Raw genomic sequence first — 14,188 nt, 5'->3', positions numbered from 1 at the left:
GAGAGAGAGAGAGAGGAGGGATTGCAGAGGTCAGCCGGCAAGCAAAGGAAAAGCAAGGACAAGGTATGCCGAGGCGCTGCTCACGTCGCTGCCCATGGCGTCGTAGTCGCGGGCGCGGGTGAAGCTGCGGCCGAGCTTGGTGATGCGCCCGCTGGCCTTGTCGATGGCGATGACGTCTCCGGCGGTGATCTTCTCCTTCTGGAGCGAGTCGATCATCTTGTTTCCGAGCTCGTAGATGGTTTCCATGTCGGTCGTCTTGACGGTGAGCTTGCCCGTCTTTGTGGCGCCGGTGAGGCTGCGGTCGATCTGGATCTCGACGACCTCGCCCTCGACGACCTCTGCCTCTTCGCGGATGCGCACGCCGATGGAGCGGCGGAAGGCCTGCATGAGCGCCTCGGTCTTGCTCATCTCGAGGGAAAAGACCTCGGATGCCGAGAGCATGGTAAAGGGGACGTCTGCGCCGAGGGTCTGGGCCATGCCCATGGCGATGGCCGTCTTTCCGGTGCTGGGGGGGCCGGCCATGAGGATGGCGCGGCCGGCGATGCGGCCCTGCTGGACCATCTTGACAATGACGCCGGCGGCCTTGCGGGCGGCGCGCTGTCCGACCATGCCCTGCGAGTTGGGGCGGGGCTCGAGCTGGTCATCGAGGCCGAGACCCTTTACGTGGGAGTGGGCGCCGATGCGCTCGAGGGTCTGGATGGTGTTTTCCGATGTGGTGGTGGTGGTGATCTGCGCCATGGTGGAGGGAGGGAGGCGAGCGGGGCGGGGCGGGGCGGGGCGGGGCGGATGGGAGATGGACCGGATGGCGAACGGCAGCAGTCGGAGAGGATGGCGATGGAGATGGCGACGGCGATGGCGACAGAGGTGATGGTGGTGGTGGTGGTTGGCGTGGAATTTTGCAGGTGATATTTTCGAGGTTTGCAGCGAGCCCCCTCTCGACGACGGCCAGAGTCGAGATGGGGGGCCCACGCCAAGAGAAGAAAGCAGAGAGAGAAGGGCGACACAGACGGACCGCGCGCCGCGCCCGCACAGCAAAGGCCTCCACATCCTCGACCCCGCCGCCCCTCGACATCGACCCCTCTCTCCCTCTCTCTGCTCAGCTTCCGCTCCCACAACCCACGCACGACCAGCCTCGCCCACCATGCCAGCCAAGCCGCCACCACCACCGCCACCGGCACCGCCACCACCACCGGCCGAGCTGACAATCCACCTGGCGCTCTACCCTTCCATCCTGCAGCGTCACTCGGATGCAAAGGGCCCCAACAACGACGGCCAGACGCTCGCCCACCTCGACCACTGGGCCCGCCACACGCTGCCGCACCAGATCCTCTCGCGCATCCATGCGCAGCGAGGCCTGGACAAGGATGAGCTCACCACCGTCGTCAAGTGGAAGATGGCCGTACGTCACCCGCAACGCCTGCTGCTCCTCCTTGGCTCCCTGCACGTATGCTGATCCCCGCCTCGCCTCGCCTCGCCTCGCCGTGGCTCGACGACGACGACCCGCAAAAGAGGGGCAAGTTCCGACCCACCCTCCTACCCCTCGTCACCTCCAACGACGACAGCACCGTCAAGCGAATCACGACCTCGGCCATCGACGTCCTCTCGTCGTCGTCGTCGTCGTCGTCGTCGTCGGGGCAGGACGGATTCGCACCCGTCCAGTCGGCCCTCGACACCCTGTGCCAGCTAAAGGGCGTGGGCGCCGCGACCGCATCGGCCATCCTCGCGCTCCTCTTTCCCGACCGCCTCGCCTTCCTCAGCGACGAGCTCGTAGACGTCGTCATGCACGAAAAGCCAAAGTACACCCTGCCCTACTACGCAAAGGTGTGGACCAGGCTGACCCAACTCCAGGCCCAGGATCGAGACGAAGACGGCGACGGCGACCAGCGGAGGCAGCAGTGGTCTCTAAGCGACTACGAGCTCGCAGCCTGGGCCCTCGCCGTGTCGCGCAAACTCGACGCTGCTCCGGCCGGGAAGAGGAAGGGCCCGGCGGACGAGCAACAATTCAGCAAGAGGGCAAAGGAGGACCCGGCTCCAAGGCCAAAGATCGAAGCCGCGCCGACGGCGGCGGGTGTGGGACCGCGCCGCTCCAGTCGAACCACGGCCTCGTCGGCAAGCAAGCTGAAATGAAAGATACCATACCCTCCAGCGATCTCGATTGGCTGCCAGACGGCTGTCCTGTCGTCCCGGCACAGCAGTGTCGCGTCGGCACCTTGCATTCATTGTCGGCCGACGCCAACGCCAAGCCGGCGCCTCGGCCCGCTACGATGCCTGGTCGGGCCTCCAGCCGCTCATGGCCGCATACTCTGCCTCCTCGGTCTCGGGCATCGCCTCGAGGTTCTCGAGCAGCGCCTTTTGGCTGATCCTGCCCCCGTCGGCGCCCACGCCCTTGCGCCCCGCTCCAGCGCCGTCGCTGCCGTCTTTTCCCGTCGGCGCGTCGAATAGGTCGAGGATCTGGTCCGTCTCCATGCTCTCCAGCCCGCTGTTTTGCTGCGTCACCACCGAGTTGGCAATGTTGAGCTTGAACCGTTGCAGGCTGGCGGGGGGAAGGTAAGAAGCAAGAGGAGTCGAGACGGCAGACACGGATCAATCAGTCATCCTGTCCGTTCGTTCGCGTTCGCGGCCTCCCCGGCCCCGGCGCGGCCACTCACCCCATGATCCTCGCCTCGAGCGTGTTGCGGGTAATGAGGCGGTAGACGTTGACGACCTTTTTCTGGCCGAGACGGTGGGCGCGGTCCATGGCCTGCAGGTCCTTCATCGGGTTCCAGTCGTGCTCGACAAAGATGACGGTGTCGGCGCCCGTCAACGTCAGGCCCAGGCCGCCCACCTGGGTGGTGAGCAGCAGCACGTCGATCGACGGGTCGGCGTTGAACGTCTGGACGATGCCGTGCCGCTTCTCGGTCGACACGCTGCCGTCGAGCCGCATGTAGCTCACCGACGGCATCACGGCGCGGAAGAGGTCAGTCTCGATAATGTCCATCATCTGCTTGAGCTGGCAGAAGATGAGCACGCGGTGCTGCGACACGGCCGACTCGGGCGCCGACAGCGCATCCGCCTCGGCCGATGCCGACGGGTTGCCAATACCACAGTCGTTGAGCAGTTGCCTGGCGCGCAGCAGCAGCAGCAGCAGCGGCAGAAGGGAGCAAAGGCCAGAGGGTCAGCACTCGGCTCGTGCAACAGCAGCAGCGGCGGCTGCCCTTGACCACGCATCAACTCACTTGAGGGCCTGCAGCTTGGGCGCATTGGCGATGTCGTCGAGGTTGCCGCCGCCCTTGAGCAGCTTCTGCTTGATGGCGGCATGCTTGGGATCCTCGTCCTTGAGGATCAGCTTGGGGTGGTTGACGAGTTTGCGCATGTACTGCAGCGCCTTGAAGACGTGCTGCTTTTGCTCGGGGTTGCCGCCGCCGCCGCCGCCGCCGCCGCCGCCGCCGAAGGCGGCCTCGACCTCGTCCTGGTCCTCGGTCTTGCTAAAGTCGTCGTAGAGCTGCTTCTGGACGTCGCTCAGGTCGCACTCGATGTCCTGGATGATCTTGGGCGGCAGGTCGTCGAGAACGTCCTCCTTGAGCCGGCGCAGCAGGAAGGGGAGCACCTGCTTGTGGAGCGCCTCGAGCGCCAGCGCCGCCGCCTCCTGCTCGCGCGATGACAGCTTGCCGTCGCGCGACGCGATGATGGGCTTGCCAAACTTGTCGTGGAACGCCTTCTCGGTGCCGAGGAAGCCGGGCATCAGGAAGTCAAACAGGCTCCACAGCTCCAGCACATTGTTCTGGATGGGCGTGCCCGACAGGATGAGGCGGTGGTGGGCGCGGATCATCTTGACGGCGCGCGTCGTCTTGGTCTTGGCCGAGCGGATGACGTGGCCCTCGTCGAGGATGCAGTAGTTCCAGCTGAGTTGCGACAGCGCCGCAATGTCGTTGCGCACGACGTCGTACGACATGACGACGGCGTCGTGGCTCGCGATCTGCGCCTGCAGCCGCGCGCGGTCGGCCGGCAGGCCCGAGTAGAGGAGCGGGCGCAGGTTGGTCGAGTACTGCCGGATCTCGTGCACCCAGTGGCTCGTCAGCGTCGGCGGGCACACGATGAGGCTCGGCAGGTGCCGGGCGTCGGGCAACCCCGTCGCCTTGAAGCGCTCCGCGCGCTCGTGGTGCTTGCTCGAAAGGATCGTGATCGACTGGAGCGTCTTGCCCAGCCCCATGTCGTCGCACAGGATGCCGTGCAGGTGGTACTTTGCCAGGAACGCCATCCAGCTGACGCCGTCGCGCTGGTACTTGCGGAGCTGGGCGTTGATCTTGACGGGCACCTCGTACGCCTCGACCTTGTTGCCGTCGAGCAGCTGCGTGAGGAACCGGCGCTCCTCCTGGCGGCGCTGCAGCAGCTCGGGCGAGAAGCCCTCGGGGTCCGGCAGGCCGGCCTCGAGCGGCACCATCTTGACCAGCGACGCAAACGTGTTGGTGGCCATCAGCCGCACGTGCTCGTCGGCATCGCTCATCCGGCCAAGGACGGGGACGACGAGGAAGATGACGTAGGGCAGGATCTTGAGGTCGAGCAGCTGGACGGCGTGGAAGACGAGCTCGATGGCGCCCTGGCGGCTCGTCACGCTGCCGGCGTCGCCCACCAGCGGCACCACCTGCTCGACGACGTGCCGCAGCGCCACCTGCGTCAGGCAGTCGGAGACGGCCGCAAAGCACCGGGCCGCCGCCGAGCGGACCGCCGCGTACCGGCTCTGGACGGCCATCGTCAGCGCCGGCAGCAGGTCGGCGACGCGCGCGGCCAGCCGGCCCTTGAGGTGGGGCACAATGACGCGCAGCAGCGCGCAGGCGTCGAGCACGCCCTGTCCCGCCTCGTCGTGCGCCGCGATGGCCGCATCGCCGTCGGCCGCCGACGTGGCAAACGTCCGCAGCAGCGCGGCGCTCATGCACTCCCACAGCATCGGCACCACGTCGAACAGCTGCAGCTCAAAGTGGTCCGCCAGCTGCGCGATGGCCGTCTCGGCGCCGCGCCGGATCAGCTTGCCCTGGCGCACCTCCTCCGACTCGACAGGCTCGTCCTTGGGCCGGCCCAGTGACCTGCCGCTGCCCGCCGGGGCCGGGCCCGCAGCCGACGAAGACGTCGCCGCCTGCTCGCCGAGGCTGAGGATGCCCTCGTGGACGTCCCGGACGTTGGCAAAGATGGCCACCTGCGTCGTGTCCTGGCAGACAAAGGCGCACAGGTTCTTGACGATCTTGTCGCTCGGGTTCGACTTGGCCGCCGACGACGTGCAAAAGGCGACGAAGCGGGCGACGGCGCGCGCCGAGCGCGTCTGGAGGTCGAGGTTCTCCTCGAACTTGACGCTGTTCATGATGCTGCGGATCACCGGGTTGAGCTTCGAGGGGAGCACCTTGAGCGAGATGACGGCGCTGGCGGTGGACGCGTACACCTGGATGTCCTGCTTGTCCTTGGTGGCCTGGTAGAAGCCGATGGCGGCGATCAGCTTGCGCTGGCGGTCCTCGAGCAGCGGCAGCGCCGCCTTCTTGGCCCGCGAGCCGACCTGGACCAGTAGCGAGTCGAAGCCCTGCTGCGCCACGTGCTTGGCCGTCTCGATGGTGAAGGCGTCGACCAGCATGCCCAGCGGGTCGACGGTGGTGGGCAGCGCCGGGATCTTGGCCTTGGCCAGCTTGGCGTCGCGGCCAAAGGCGTTGTAGAGCCCCTGGCACTCGGCCTGGATCCGCTGCAGCATCACCGTCATCTCGGCATAGGTAGGCGGCGGGGGCGTCTCGAGCAGCGAGATGAGCCGTCCGCTGACGTCGAGCGCGAGCGGACTCTGGTCCTTGAGGTCGCCGCGCTCGCCCGACGACGCCCGCTCCGCCCATTCCTGGATGACGGCGGCGGTGAGGCACTTTTGCAGCGCCGACGTCGAGTCGAGGTAGTCGCGCAGCAGCGCGCCGAACGCCGCCTCGTCGTTTTCCCGTGGGCAGTTGGCCATCGCCGCGCCGAGGGCCTCGGCGGCGCCTAGCCGACCACGGATGACGGCGTCGACGCCGACCAGCGAGAGGTCCTGGGCGAGGATGTTCTTGTCGACATTGTGCCGGACCGTCGACGACGATCCGCCTCCGCCGCCGCCGCCCAGCGCCGTCGAGGGATCGTAGAAGAGCGAAAAGTCGATCGGCGAGCCGAGCGGTGTCATGATGATGCGGAAAAAGTTGGGGATGTAGGGGCCGAGCAGCGCGCTGAGCCGCGCCGCATCCGCCGAGACGTGGGCGAGCGCGTGGGACCACGCCTCGGCGCTGGCGCGGCGGATGGGCAGGCGCTCCTCGACTACGAGGTTCTGGAGCAGCAGCCGGAGCACGCGCTCGTCGATCCACTCCTTGGGCAGCGAGGGCACCGTGAGGAACACCTTGAGCGCGTTGAGCACCGACAGCCGCACGCTGGTGATGGTGTGGCGGAAGAAGGGAAAGAGGCGCGGGATGAGGTCCGAGAGCGAGCGATCGCCGTCCTCGGCCTTGAGCGGCTCGATGACGGCCGGGTGCTCGACGAGCTTGGCCAGCAGATCCATGACGCCGCCGATGCTGCTCGAGAGGTCGTCCTTGAGGTCGCCGAGGCAGTCCCACACCTGGTCCAGCAGCCGGATGACGTGGCCGGGCGACTGCGAGACGACGACGTCGACGATGGGCAGCAGCGTGGCGGCCGCCACGGCACGGACGTCGTCGTCCTCGTCCTTGAGGCCGAGGATGGCCACATCGAGCACGTCGTCGAGGATGTTGACGGGGGTCGGCGGCGCCGCGGCGGCCGCGTCGGACCCCATGCCTGCCTTGACATCCTCGTTCTCGTCGTCGTCCTCCTTCTTGACCATGCCATCGAAACGGGCCTCGCGGCTCCCAAAGAGGAGGTCCTTCTTGACGACGACCTCGTACTTTAATCCGAGCAGACCAGCGTGCCTGACCTCCCACACGTAGCCCTTGCTGCCGCGCTTGGCCGCGAAGCCCGACCCGCCACCGCCACCGGGGCCCGCGTCGCCCTCTCCGGCCGTCGCAGCGGCGGCGACGACGTGGTCCTGGCGGATCATCTGGAGCAGCACGTTGTGCACCGACACCACCGAGACGATGGGCATGTGCGGCATGAGGCACGCCAGCGTCTGGCTGACGGTCTCGCGCACGGGCGCCACCACCTGGTCAAAGACAAAGTCGCCCAGGCGGTCGAGGGCGAACACGCACAGCAGCTTGACGGCGAGGTCGTCGCACCACGCCTTGTGGCTGCGCGCGTTGTCCTCGACCGAGGCCAGCTGCACCTTGCCGCCGCCGGAGCCCTGGCACTTGAGCAGCTCGCGCAGGCCGAGCGCCGCGCCGTGCCGCGTCTCCCACATCGGGCTGAAGAGGTCAACGCTCAGCGTATCAACCACGACGCGGAAGGGCCACTCGCCTGGCCGCGCTTGAAAGGCGCTGGCGGCACCGCTGTTGAAGGACGAGGTCGAGGCTGAGCCGCCGCCGGCTCCGCCAGACATCGCCGGGCCGGGCGAGACGGCCGCTTCGTTGACAGGGGTCGGGGTGGCCAGCGAGTTGGTAACGGCCGGATGCGAGCCGGGCCCTCCGGCCGGGCTGCGCGGCGTCGGAGGTGGCTGAGCGTTGATGTAGTCGGTCGCGCCGGCTCCGCGTCCGTTTGCGGGCGTTGCGGGCGTCTGCGGGAAGCCCGAGGGCGTCTTGACCCGCACGCCGGTACTCGACGCGGCAGGGGCGGGCGACTCGCTGGCCTCGACGATCCTCGTCTTGACATCGGGCGCGGCGCTCGGGGCGCCGCCCGACTTGCCTTCGAGCTTCCGCTTGCGCTTGAGCTGGTTGCGCTCTCGTGCGCTCAGCTTGCTCATGTCAATCTCTTCGGTCGGCGTCTCCGAGGGTGCCGGGCTCGGCGAGGGGGCCGACGACGAGGCATTGGCGGCGGTGGCGGCCGTGGATCCGGCAAACTTGGGCGGCGGCAGGCTAGTGGACCCGCCCTGGGCGAATTTCGGGGGTGGGAGGCCGGTAGGCTTGCCGGACGTGGCCGCCGTCCGCCAGTCGACGGTCGGCGTTGCGGACGAGGCGCCGTTGCCGGTGCCGTGGCCATTGGCGGGGTTGGCCGCCTCGCCCGTCTGCAGCTCGGCTTCGACGTCGAGGCCGAGGTCCATGTCCATGCCGAAACCGAGTCCGAGCTTGCTGACCACGTCCTTTTTGGCCTGCGCCAGCCGGCTCGGGTCGCCGAGGTTGGCGATGTCGTACTCCTTGCCGGCCGAGGACAGTAGCTTGGTGCCGATGGCGAGCACCTTGGGCAGCGAAAAGGTGTCGAAGGTCAGCAGGCCGTCGCCGTCGCCGCCGCCTGCAGAAGCATCCGAGGAAGATGCATGGGCATGCGCGGCATCGTCCCCGGCCGCCGCGGCGTCGAGGAGCGTCTTTGAGCTCTGCCCTGGCTTGGTGGCCTCGATGTCGGGGTCCCAGATGCCGGCGGCGTGGCATATGCTCTCGACGGCGAGCGAGGCGGCGACGCGCGTGTCCCAGCTCTTGGACCTCAGGAAGGGGATGACGCGGGCGAGGTACGAAATGATTTCGTCCCAGTCGCCCTCGGTGCCGCGGTAGAGGCCGGCGTCGTCGGCGCTCGAGGGCTCCTCGAACCTTTGCTGCCTGCTGCGCTGATCGCTGGTGCCGTACTTTGTGTTGGCGGCGCCGGCGCCGGCGAGATCCTCGCGCTTGGCGCCGTCGGCCTCGGCGTCGTAGGCCGGGGTCGAGGTGCCCGAGGCCAAGCCGCCATCGCCGCGATGCCTCTGGGCAGCTGCCGAGGCGGCCGAGGGGGGCTCGCCGGCAGCCGCCGAAGACGACTTGAAGTGTACGCTGGCGGCCTGCTGCGCTGTGCTCTGCCCGCGGATGCGGACGGCGGCGATCTGACCGAGCTGCTTGGCGGCCGTCGCTCGGATGGCCGGCGTGGAACCCGAGTCGAGGAGGGAGACGAGCCGGTCGAGTCCTAGAACCGATCGAAGGGTCGAGGTCGAGGACGAGCGGACAGGCAAACGTTGCAGAGTCAGAAGGGGCAAAGTGCGAGCCGAGCGTGTGGGATCGTCGCACGTCTGGAGAGGCTACTCACGGGTGGCGGCCATGGCGACAGTGGTAGATATAAGGTGCACGCAGGAGTGCTCCTTGGCCGGTCAAGGTCAATGAATGCGCCGCGGCCGAGGAGGTGGCTGCGGTGCCGGTCGAGGCTGTCGCGAGTCGCGTCGACGAGCAAAGAAGCGATACTGCGGCGAGAGAGACGACGACGACGACGACGACGACGACGACGACTGAGTGGGCCAGAGGGCACCGGCGAGGAACGAAGAACGATGAGCGGAACGGGGCAGGTGCCTACTGGAGAGAGAGCGAGAGAGTGTGGAGGCCCGCCCGGTTCTTCGTGCAGCTTTGGCTGACTGGGGGCCGGCCTCGGGAGTCGGGGATCGAGCAGCAGCCGGTTGCAAACCAAGGCCGAGGGCGAGGGCGAGGGCGAGGGCGAGGGACGGGAGGCTTGGGAACAGACGGGCGAGATTGGGGAGATGGCCGCTCGCGCGTGCGGCCGGGTGCGTTGCTTTTCTATTTTTCAGCCTCGGCGCGGAAAGCCGCTCGAGCCCAGGCCTTGCCTGCCTGCCTGCTGGCCAGCACAACAAGCAAAGCAAAGCGCGCGGCAGCGGCAGCGGCAGCGGGCGGGCCTGCGCAGGAAATGCGCAGGAAAGTGGAAGAAAAAATTCCGGGGTCCAGCCAGACAGACGCTCGAGGGGCTGGGCTGGGCTGGTCTGCCAGCCTGCCTGCCAGGCCGACTGCTTGCGTTTGCGCATCACGCAGCTGGCCGCCTGGCCGCCTGGCCGCCTGGCCGCCTGGCCGCCTGGCCTGCCCGACCCTAGCCTGCCCACCGCTTCGGCTGGCTGGCTGGCTGGCCGCCCAACCCGTCTGTCCGATCAGGCCAGGCCTGGCCAGGCGAGATCGACCGCCCTACCCGATTGGCACACCCGGGGCCCGCCGATCCACGCCCGCGCCTGTCCCGTCACGACTGAGGGCCGGCCAGCCTTCCGTCCGAACCGCCCAGCTACGCCGCCGCCGCCAGTTCCTCCTGCTGCTGCCTGCGCGCCTGGTTCTCGAGCTTGAACGCCTCGACGGCGCCCCTTGGGTCGTCGGGGAAGCGGATAAAGAGGCCCTGCAGCTCCGCCATGCTGACGCCGCCCGACGCCGCGGGCAGAGGGCGCACCGTGCGCGCCGCAGCCGCAGCCGCAGCCGCAGCCGCTCGCGACGCCGTATCCGCCGTGTCTTTGACTGCGTCGGACGATGCGGAGCTGGGCGGCGACGATGAGACGCGCGCCCTGCCGCTCGGGTCGAGGCCGAGCGCCCTCCTGCGGTCCGCGGCTTCGATCTCGACCAGCCGGCCAAACTCGTCGGCGAGCGCGTCAATCTCCTCGTCGGCCTGCCGCGTCGCCTCTTCGACCAGGCTCGCCGGTACCGCCGTCGTCGCCCCCTCGCTGCCGCCGTCGGTCTCGACCGCATCGCTGGCGCCCTGCCTGTGCCCGACCATGACGATGCCGCCATCCGATGCCGCCTCGCTGTCGCTCCCGGCGCTGGGCACGGCGCCAGTCGCAGCATCGCTGCCGCTACCGCTGCCGCCGCCCCCTGCTTCGCCGACGCGCCTGTCGCGGAGGATCTGATCGCGCATCGTGTTGCGGTAGAAGCGCCGCATCAGCTCCTCAACCTGGCCGCGCTCCGCATCGCCGAGCTCGGCAATCATGTCGACGCGGCCCGGTCGGATGAGGGCCGGGTCGAGCTTCTCGACGTGGTTGGTCGTCATAAAGATGATGCGCGACTCGCCGCTCGCCACGCCATCGAGCGCGTTGAGCAGGCCAGAAAACGTCACCGAGGCCTGGTAGCCGTCCTCGGCCGTCTGCTGGCGCCCGAGGAACGCGGCGTCGACGTCCTCGAGCAGCAGGATGGACCGCTCCGGCGCGTTGGAGAGGAGGTGATTGAGCTTGTCGTCGGTCAGGCCGCGCTCAGACAGGTTGAGCAGGCAGATGTTGAAGTCGAGGTGGCCCGCCAGCGCCGTGATGAACGACGACTTGCCCGAGCCGGGCGCGCCGTGCAGCAGGTAGCCGCGGCGGTAGGGGATGCCGCGCTCGGCGTACCACTTGCCGCGCTCGAGGAAGCGCCGCACGTCGCCGACGATGGCCTCCTTCTTGCCCCTGCCCAGCACCACGCTGCCCAGCTCGCGGGTGCGGCGGGGCTGGCCAAAAGGGCGCCACTCGGGGCCCCAGCTGGTATAGATGACCGTCTTGCCCTCGGTCGAGGCGAGCGCGAGCTGGCGCGCCTCGTCGAGCAGCTGGGCAAACAGGTGGGACTGGGTGAAGAGGGTGGTGAGCGTCACCGTCTCCCAGGGCGCGCCCGTCGACAGGTCGACCATCTTGCCGTCGCGCTCGCGCTGCAGCCGCATCCAGGTGCCGCGGTAGCGCAGCCAGTGCGTGCCGGGCCCTGGCACCAGCGAGAAGCTGGCCTGTCCGCGCTCGGCGTGCCCCGCATTCTGGGCGTTGGCCGACGAGTGCGGCTTGTAGCTCGTCTCGACCGAGAGGTCGTGGCTGTAGATGCGGACCGGCGAGACGCTCGAGCCGCCGGTTGAGAGCTGCAGAGGGTCGCGCGGCCCCTTTCCGGAGCGGTCCGGCGCCTTGCCCTTGGCGTTCCTGGAGGAGGTAGCGTTGCTCTCCTTGAGGACGCCGAGGAACTCTCTCCAGCCTTCCTTTCGATGGCCGGGGAGGAGGCCGCGTTGACGCATGTTCTGGGCCTGCGCCTGCGCGCCCATCCAGTGGAGGAACCAGGGGTGGGCGCGGTCCTTTGATGGGATCTCGAGCGAGATGAGCAGCCTGCGCTGTGCAGTCGAGGCGGCCACCTTGACGCCGCGACGGAGGATCGCGAGCGTGCCGCCAAAGACCATGAGGCCCAGGCCGCCCGAGAAGATGGGATTGTCGGCCATGAGCGACGAGAGCATCGACTGCGAGGGGGACGACGAGGTGGCTGCGGTGTCCACACCCAGGGCGACGCCTTCCTGCTGTATCCCTGCATCGCCGCTGGTATTGTGGGCACCGATGGATCCCTCGCCTGAGGTGGATGACGACGAAGGATCGGCGGTCGAGGACGACGAGGCGGTGTGTTGGTGCTGATGCCGGTCCTTTGCGAGCACGGAGCGCGGCGAGAGTATGGATGCCATGGCGTCTATCTATCGAGCGCCGAAGCTCGTGATCGATCCAGTATCCGTATGGGGAGGGGACGAGAAGGAAGAGGAGGTGGTGATGTGATGATGATGATGGTGGTGGTAGAGCTCGCGGGGTCGAGGCGGGCCAGCCCAAAGACGAAAGCTTCCGGATTTCGGCTCTCAGCTCGGCGACTTTTTTTCCTTGGGGGGGGGGGCCGTGTGGACCCCTTTGCTCGAGGTGCTCCTCGCTCTCCCACCGCCACCGAGCCCAACCTTTGCCACCGGTCTTACCGCCACCACAACCTCTGCCCACGCCGCCACCGCCATCACCACCACGACGGTCGCCCGCACACGATGGCGCCCAAGCTGTGCCTCATCTGCCAGAAGGAGCGCGCGGTGCTCAAGCGCCCAAAGACGGGCCAGTCCATCTGCCGCTCGTGCTTCTTCCACGTCTTCGAGACCGAGGTGCACCACACCATCACCTCGTCCAACCTCTTTCGGCGCGGCGACCGCGTCGCCATCGGCGCATCGGGCGGCAAGGACTCGACGGTGCTGGCCCACGTCATGAAGACGCTCAACGAGCGCTACGACTACGGCCTCGAGCTCTTTCTCCTCTCGATCGACGAGGGCATCACCGGCTACCGCGACGACAGCCTCGAGACCGTCAAGCGCAACCAGCAGCAGTACCAGCTTCCGCTCAAGGTGCTCGGATACGGCGAACTCTACGGATGGACCATGGACGACATCGTCAAGAGCGTCGGGAGGAAGAACAACTGTGAGCGCACATCGGCCTGACCCGGCGCGGTACTCACTGCTGCGCTCAGGTGGCCTCGGAGCTGATCTGTACCGTACTTCGCTTTTGCAGGCACATTCTGCGGCGTGTTCCGGCGGCAGGCGCTTGACAGGGGTGCAGCGTCGCTCGGCGTCGACCACATCGTGACAGGCCACAACGCCGACGACATTGCAGAGACGGTCCTCATGAACGGTGAGCACCTCCGGCCCTCGACCCTCGGCCGAACCTGACCTTACCGTGGGTCATCGATGGCGACGATACCTTCGGCTTACACGACACGCCCGACGCGCGCACGTCTCTCGTTCCCGCCGCCCGACAGTGCTGCGAGGAGACATCTCGCGGCTCGAGCGCTGCACCGAGATTGTCACAAAGGGACCCGACGGCGGCGAAGAGTCCGGCCACGCGGGCGGATGCGGCGGAGGCGGGCGGAGCGGTGGCGGCGGAAGCGGTATCCGGCGCAGCAAGCCGTTCAAGTACGCCTACGAGAAGGAGATCGTCATGTGAGTGCTTCTTTCCACGTCCACCTCTGCCTTGCCGAGAGCAGCGATCCGCTGACGCACTCACCTCATCTCTCCTCGATCCCTTGGTCGCTCCCTTTCCACCGCTCGGCTCGCAGGTACGCCTACTTCAAGAAGCTCGACTACTTTTCGACCGAGTGCATCTACTCGCCCAACGCCTACCGCGGCTACGCAAGGACGTTCCTCAAGGACCTCGAGTCGATCCGGCCCTCTTCGATCGTCGACATTATCCAGTCGGGCGAGAACCTGGTCGTGTCGTCCGAGGTCAAGCGCGCCAAGGGCATCGAGCTGCAGAACTGCCAGCGCTGCGGCTACATCTCGAGCAACCGCATCTGCAAGGCCTGCGTCCTCCTCGAGGGTCTCGAGCGGGGCACGCCCAGCCTGGGCATCGGCAGCGAAAAGAGCCGAAAGGTCAAGGAGATCCGGGCGCGGAACGCGGGAACCGAGCAGGTCGCGGCCGACGGGGACGACGAGAGGAGGATACCCCAGTGGACGGGCGTCGAGAGGAGCGACGAGGTGTCCGGCACGAGAAACGGGTACACGGCCGCTGCGTCGGCGGCTGTGACTAGCTGAAAGAGGAGGAGGGCGGGCCGTGTCGCCCATCCTCCTGCCTCGACCTCAATCATACTGCGATACCCCCTTATCTCTCGCCGTGCCGCTGGCTTCAGGTCGATATGTGTCGGACCTCTGCCAT

General features: G+C 67.7%; 5 protein-coding genes across 5 annotated transcripts in view; 2 read left to right on the top strand and 3 right to left on the bottom strand.

Annotated features, from left to right (window-relative positions):
- PFL1_06075 (uncharacterized protein) overlaps positions 1-738 on the bottom strand; it is a gene marked incomplete at both ends in the record, with an annotated part of 2,123 nt that extends 1,385 nt beyond the window's left edge. The window contains one exon of the mRNA XM_007883613.1: positions 85-738. Coding sequence (XP_007881804.1) covers positions 85-738 — 654 coding nt within the window. The remainder of the gene's footprint in view (positions 1-84) is intronic.
- Positions 739-1,141: 403 nt separating this feature from the next.
- On the top strand, positions 1,142-2,127 carry PFL1_06074 (uncharacterized protein; the record flags this gene model as incomplete). The annotated part of the gene is made up of 2 exons (XM_007883612.1): positions 1,142-1,399; positions 1,510-2,127. 2 exons carry the CDS (start codon positions 1,142-1,144, stop codon positions 2,125-2,127), a joined length of 876 nt encoding a protein of 291 aa, XP_007881803.1.
- Positions 2,128-2,259: 132 nt separating this feature from the next.
- On the bottom strand, positions 2,260-9,088 carry PFL1_06073 (uncharacterized protein; the record flags this gene model as incomplete). The annotated part of the gene is made up of 4 exons (XM_007883611.1): positions 2,260-2,533; positions 2,649-3,101; positions 3,216-8,955; positions 9,076-9,088. The coding sequence occupies 4 exons, from the start codon at positions 9,086-9,088 to the stop codon at positions 2,260-2,262; spliced, it is 6,480 nt and encodes a 2,159-aa protein (XP_007881802.1).
- Positions 9,089-10,044: 956 nt separating this feature from the next.
- Positions 10,045-12,198, bottom strand: PFL1_06072 (uncharacterized protein; the record flags this gene model as incomplete). Its single annotated transcript, XM_007883610.1, has 1 exon — positions 10,045-12,198. The coding sequence occupies one exon, from the start codon at positions 12,196-12,198 to the stop codon at positions 10,045-10,047; it is 2,154 nt and encodes a 717-aa protein (XP_007881801.1).
- Positions 12,199-12,537: 339 nt separating this feature from the next.
- PFL1_06071 (uncharacterized protein) lies at positions 12,538-14,067 on the top strand (the record flags this gene model as incomplete). The annotated part of the gene is made up of 4 exons (XM_007883609.1): positions 12,538-12,958; positions 13,049-13,168; positions 13,296-13,476; positions 13,593-14,067. The coding sequence occupies 4 exons, from the start codon at positions 12,538-12,540 to the stop codon at positions 14,065-14,067; spliced, it is 1,197 nt and encodes a 398-aa protein (XP_007881800.1).
- Positions 14,068-14,188: the final 121 nt, after the last annotated feature.

Source organism: Pseudozyma flocculosa (assembly GCF_000417875.1).
Source record: "Pseudozyma flocculosa PF-1 unplaced genomic scaffold scaffold00023, whole genome shotgun sequence".
Classification (NCBI taxonomy): domain Eukaryota; kingdom Fungi; phylum Basidiomycota; class Ustilaginomycetes; order Ustilaginales; family Ustilaginaceae; genus Pseudozyma; species Pseudozyma flocculosa.
The sequence above is the reverse complement of the archived record's forward strand: the minus strand, read 5'-3'. Positions and strand labels throughout refer to the sequence as shown.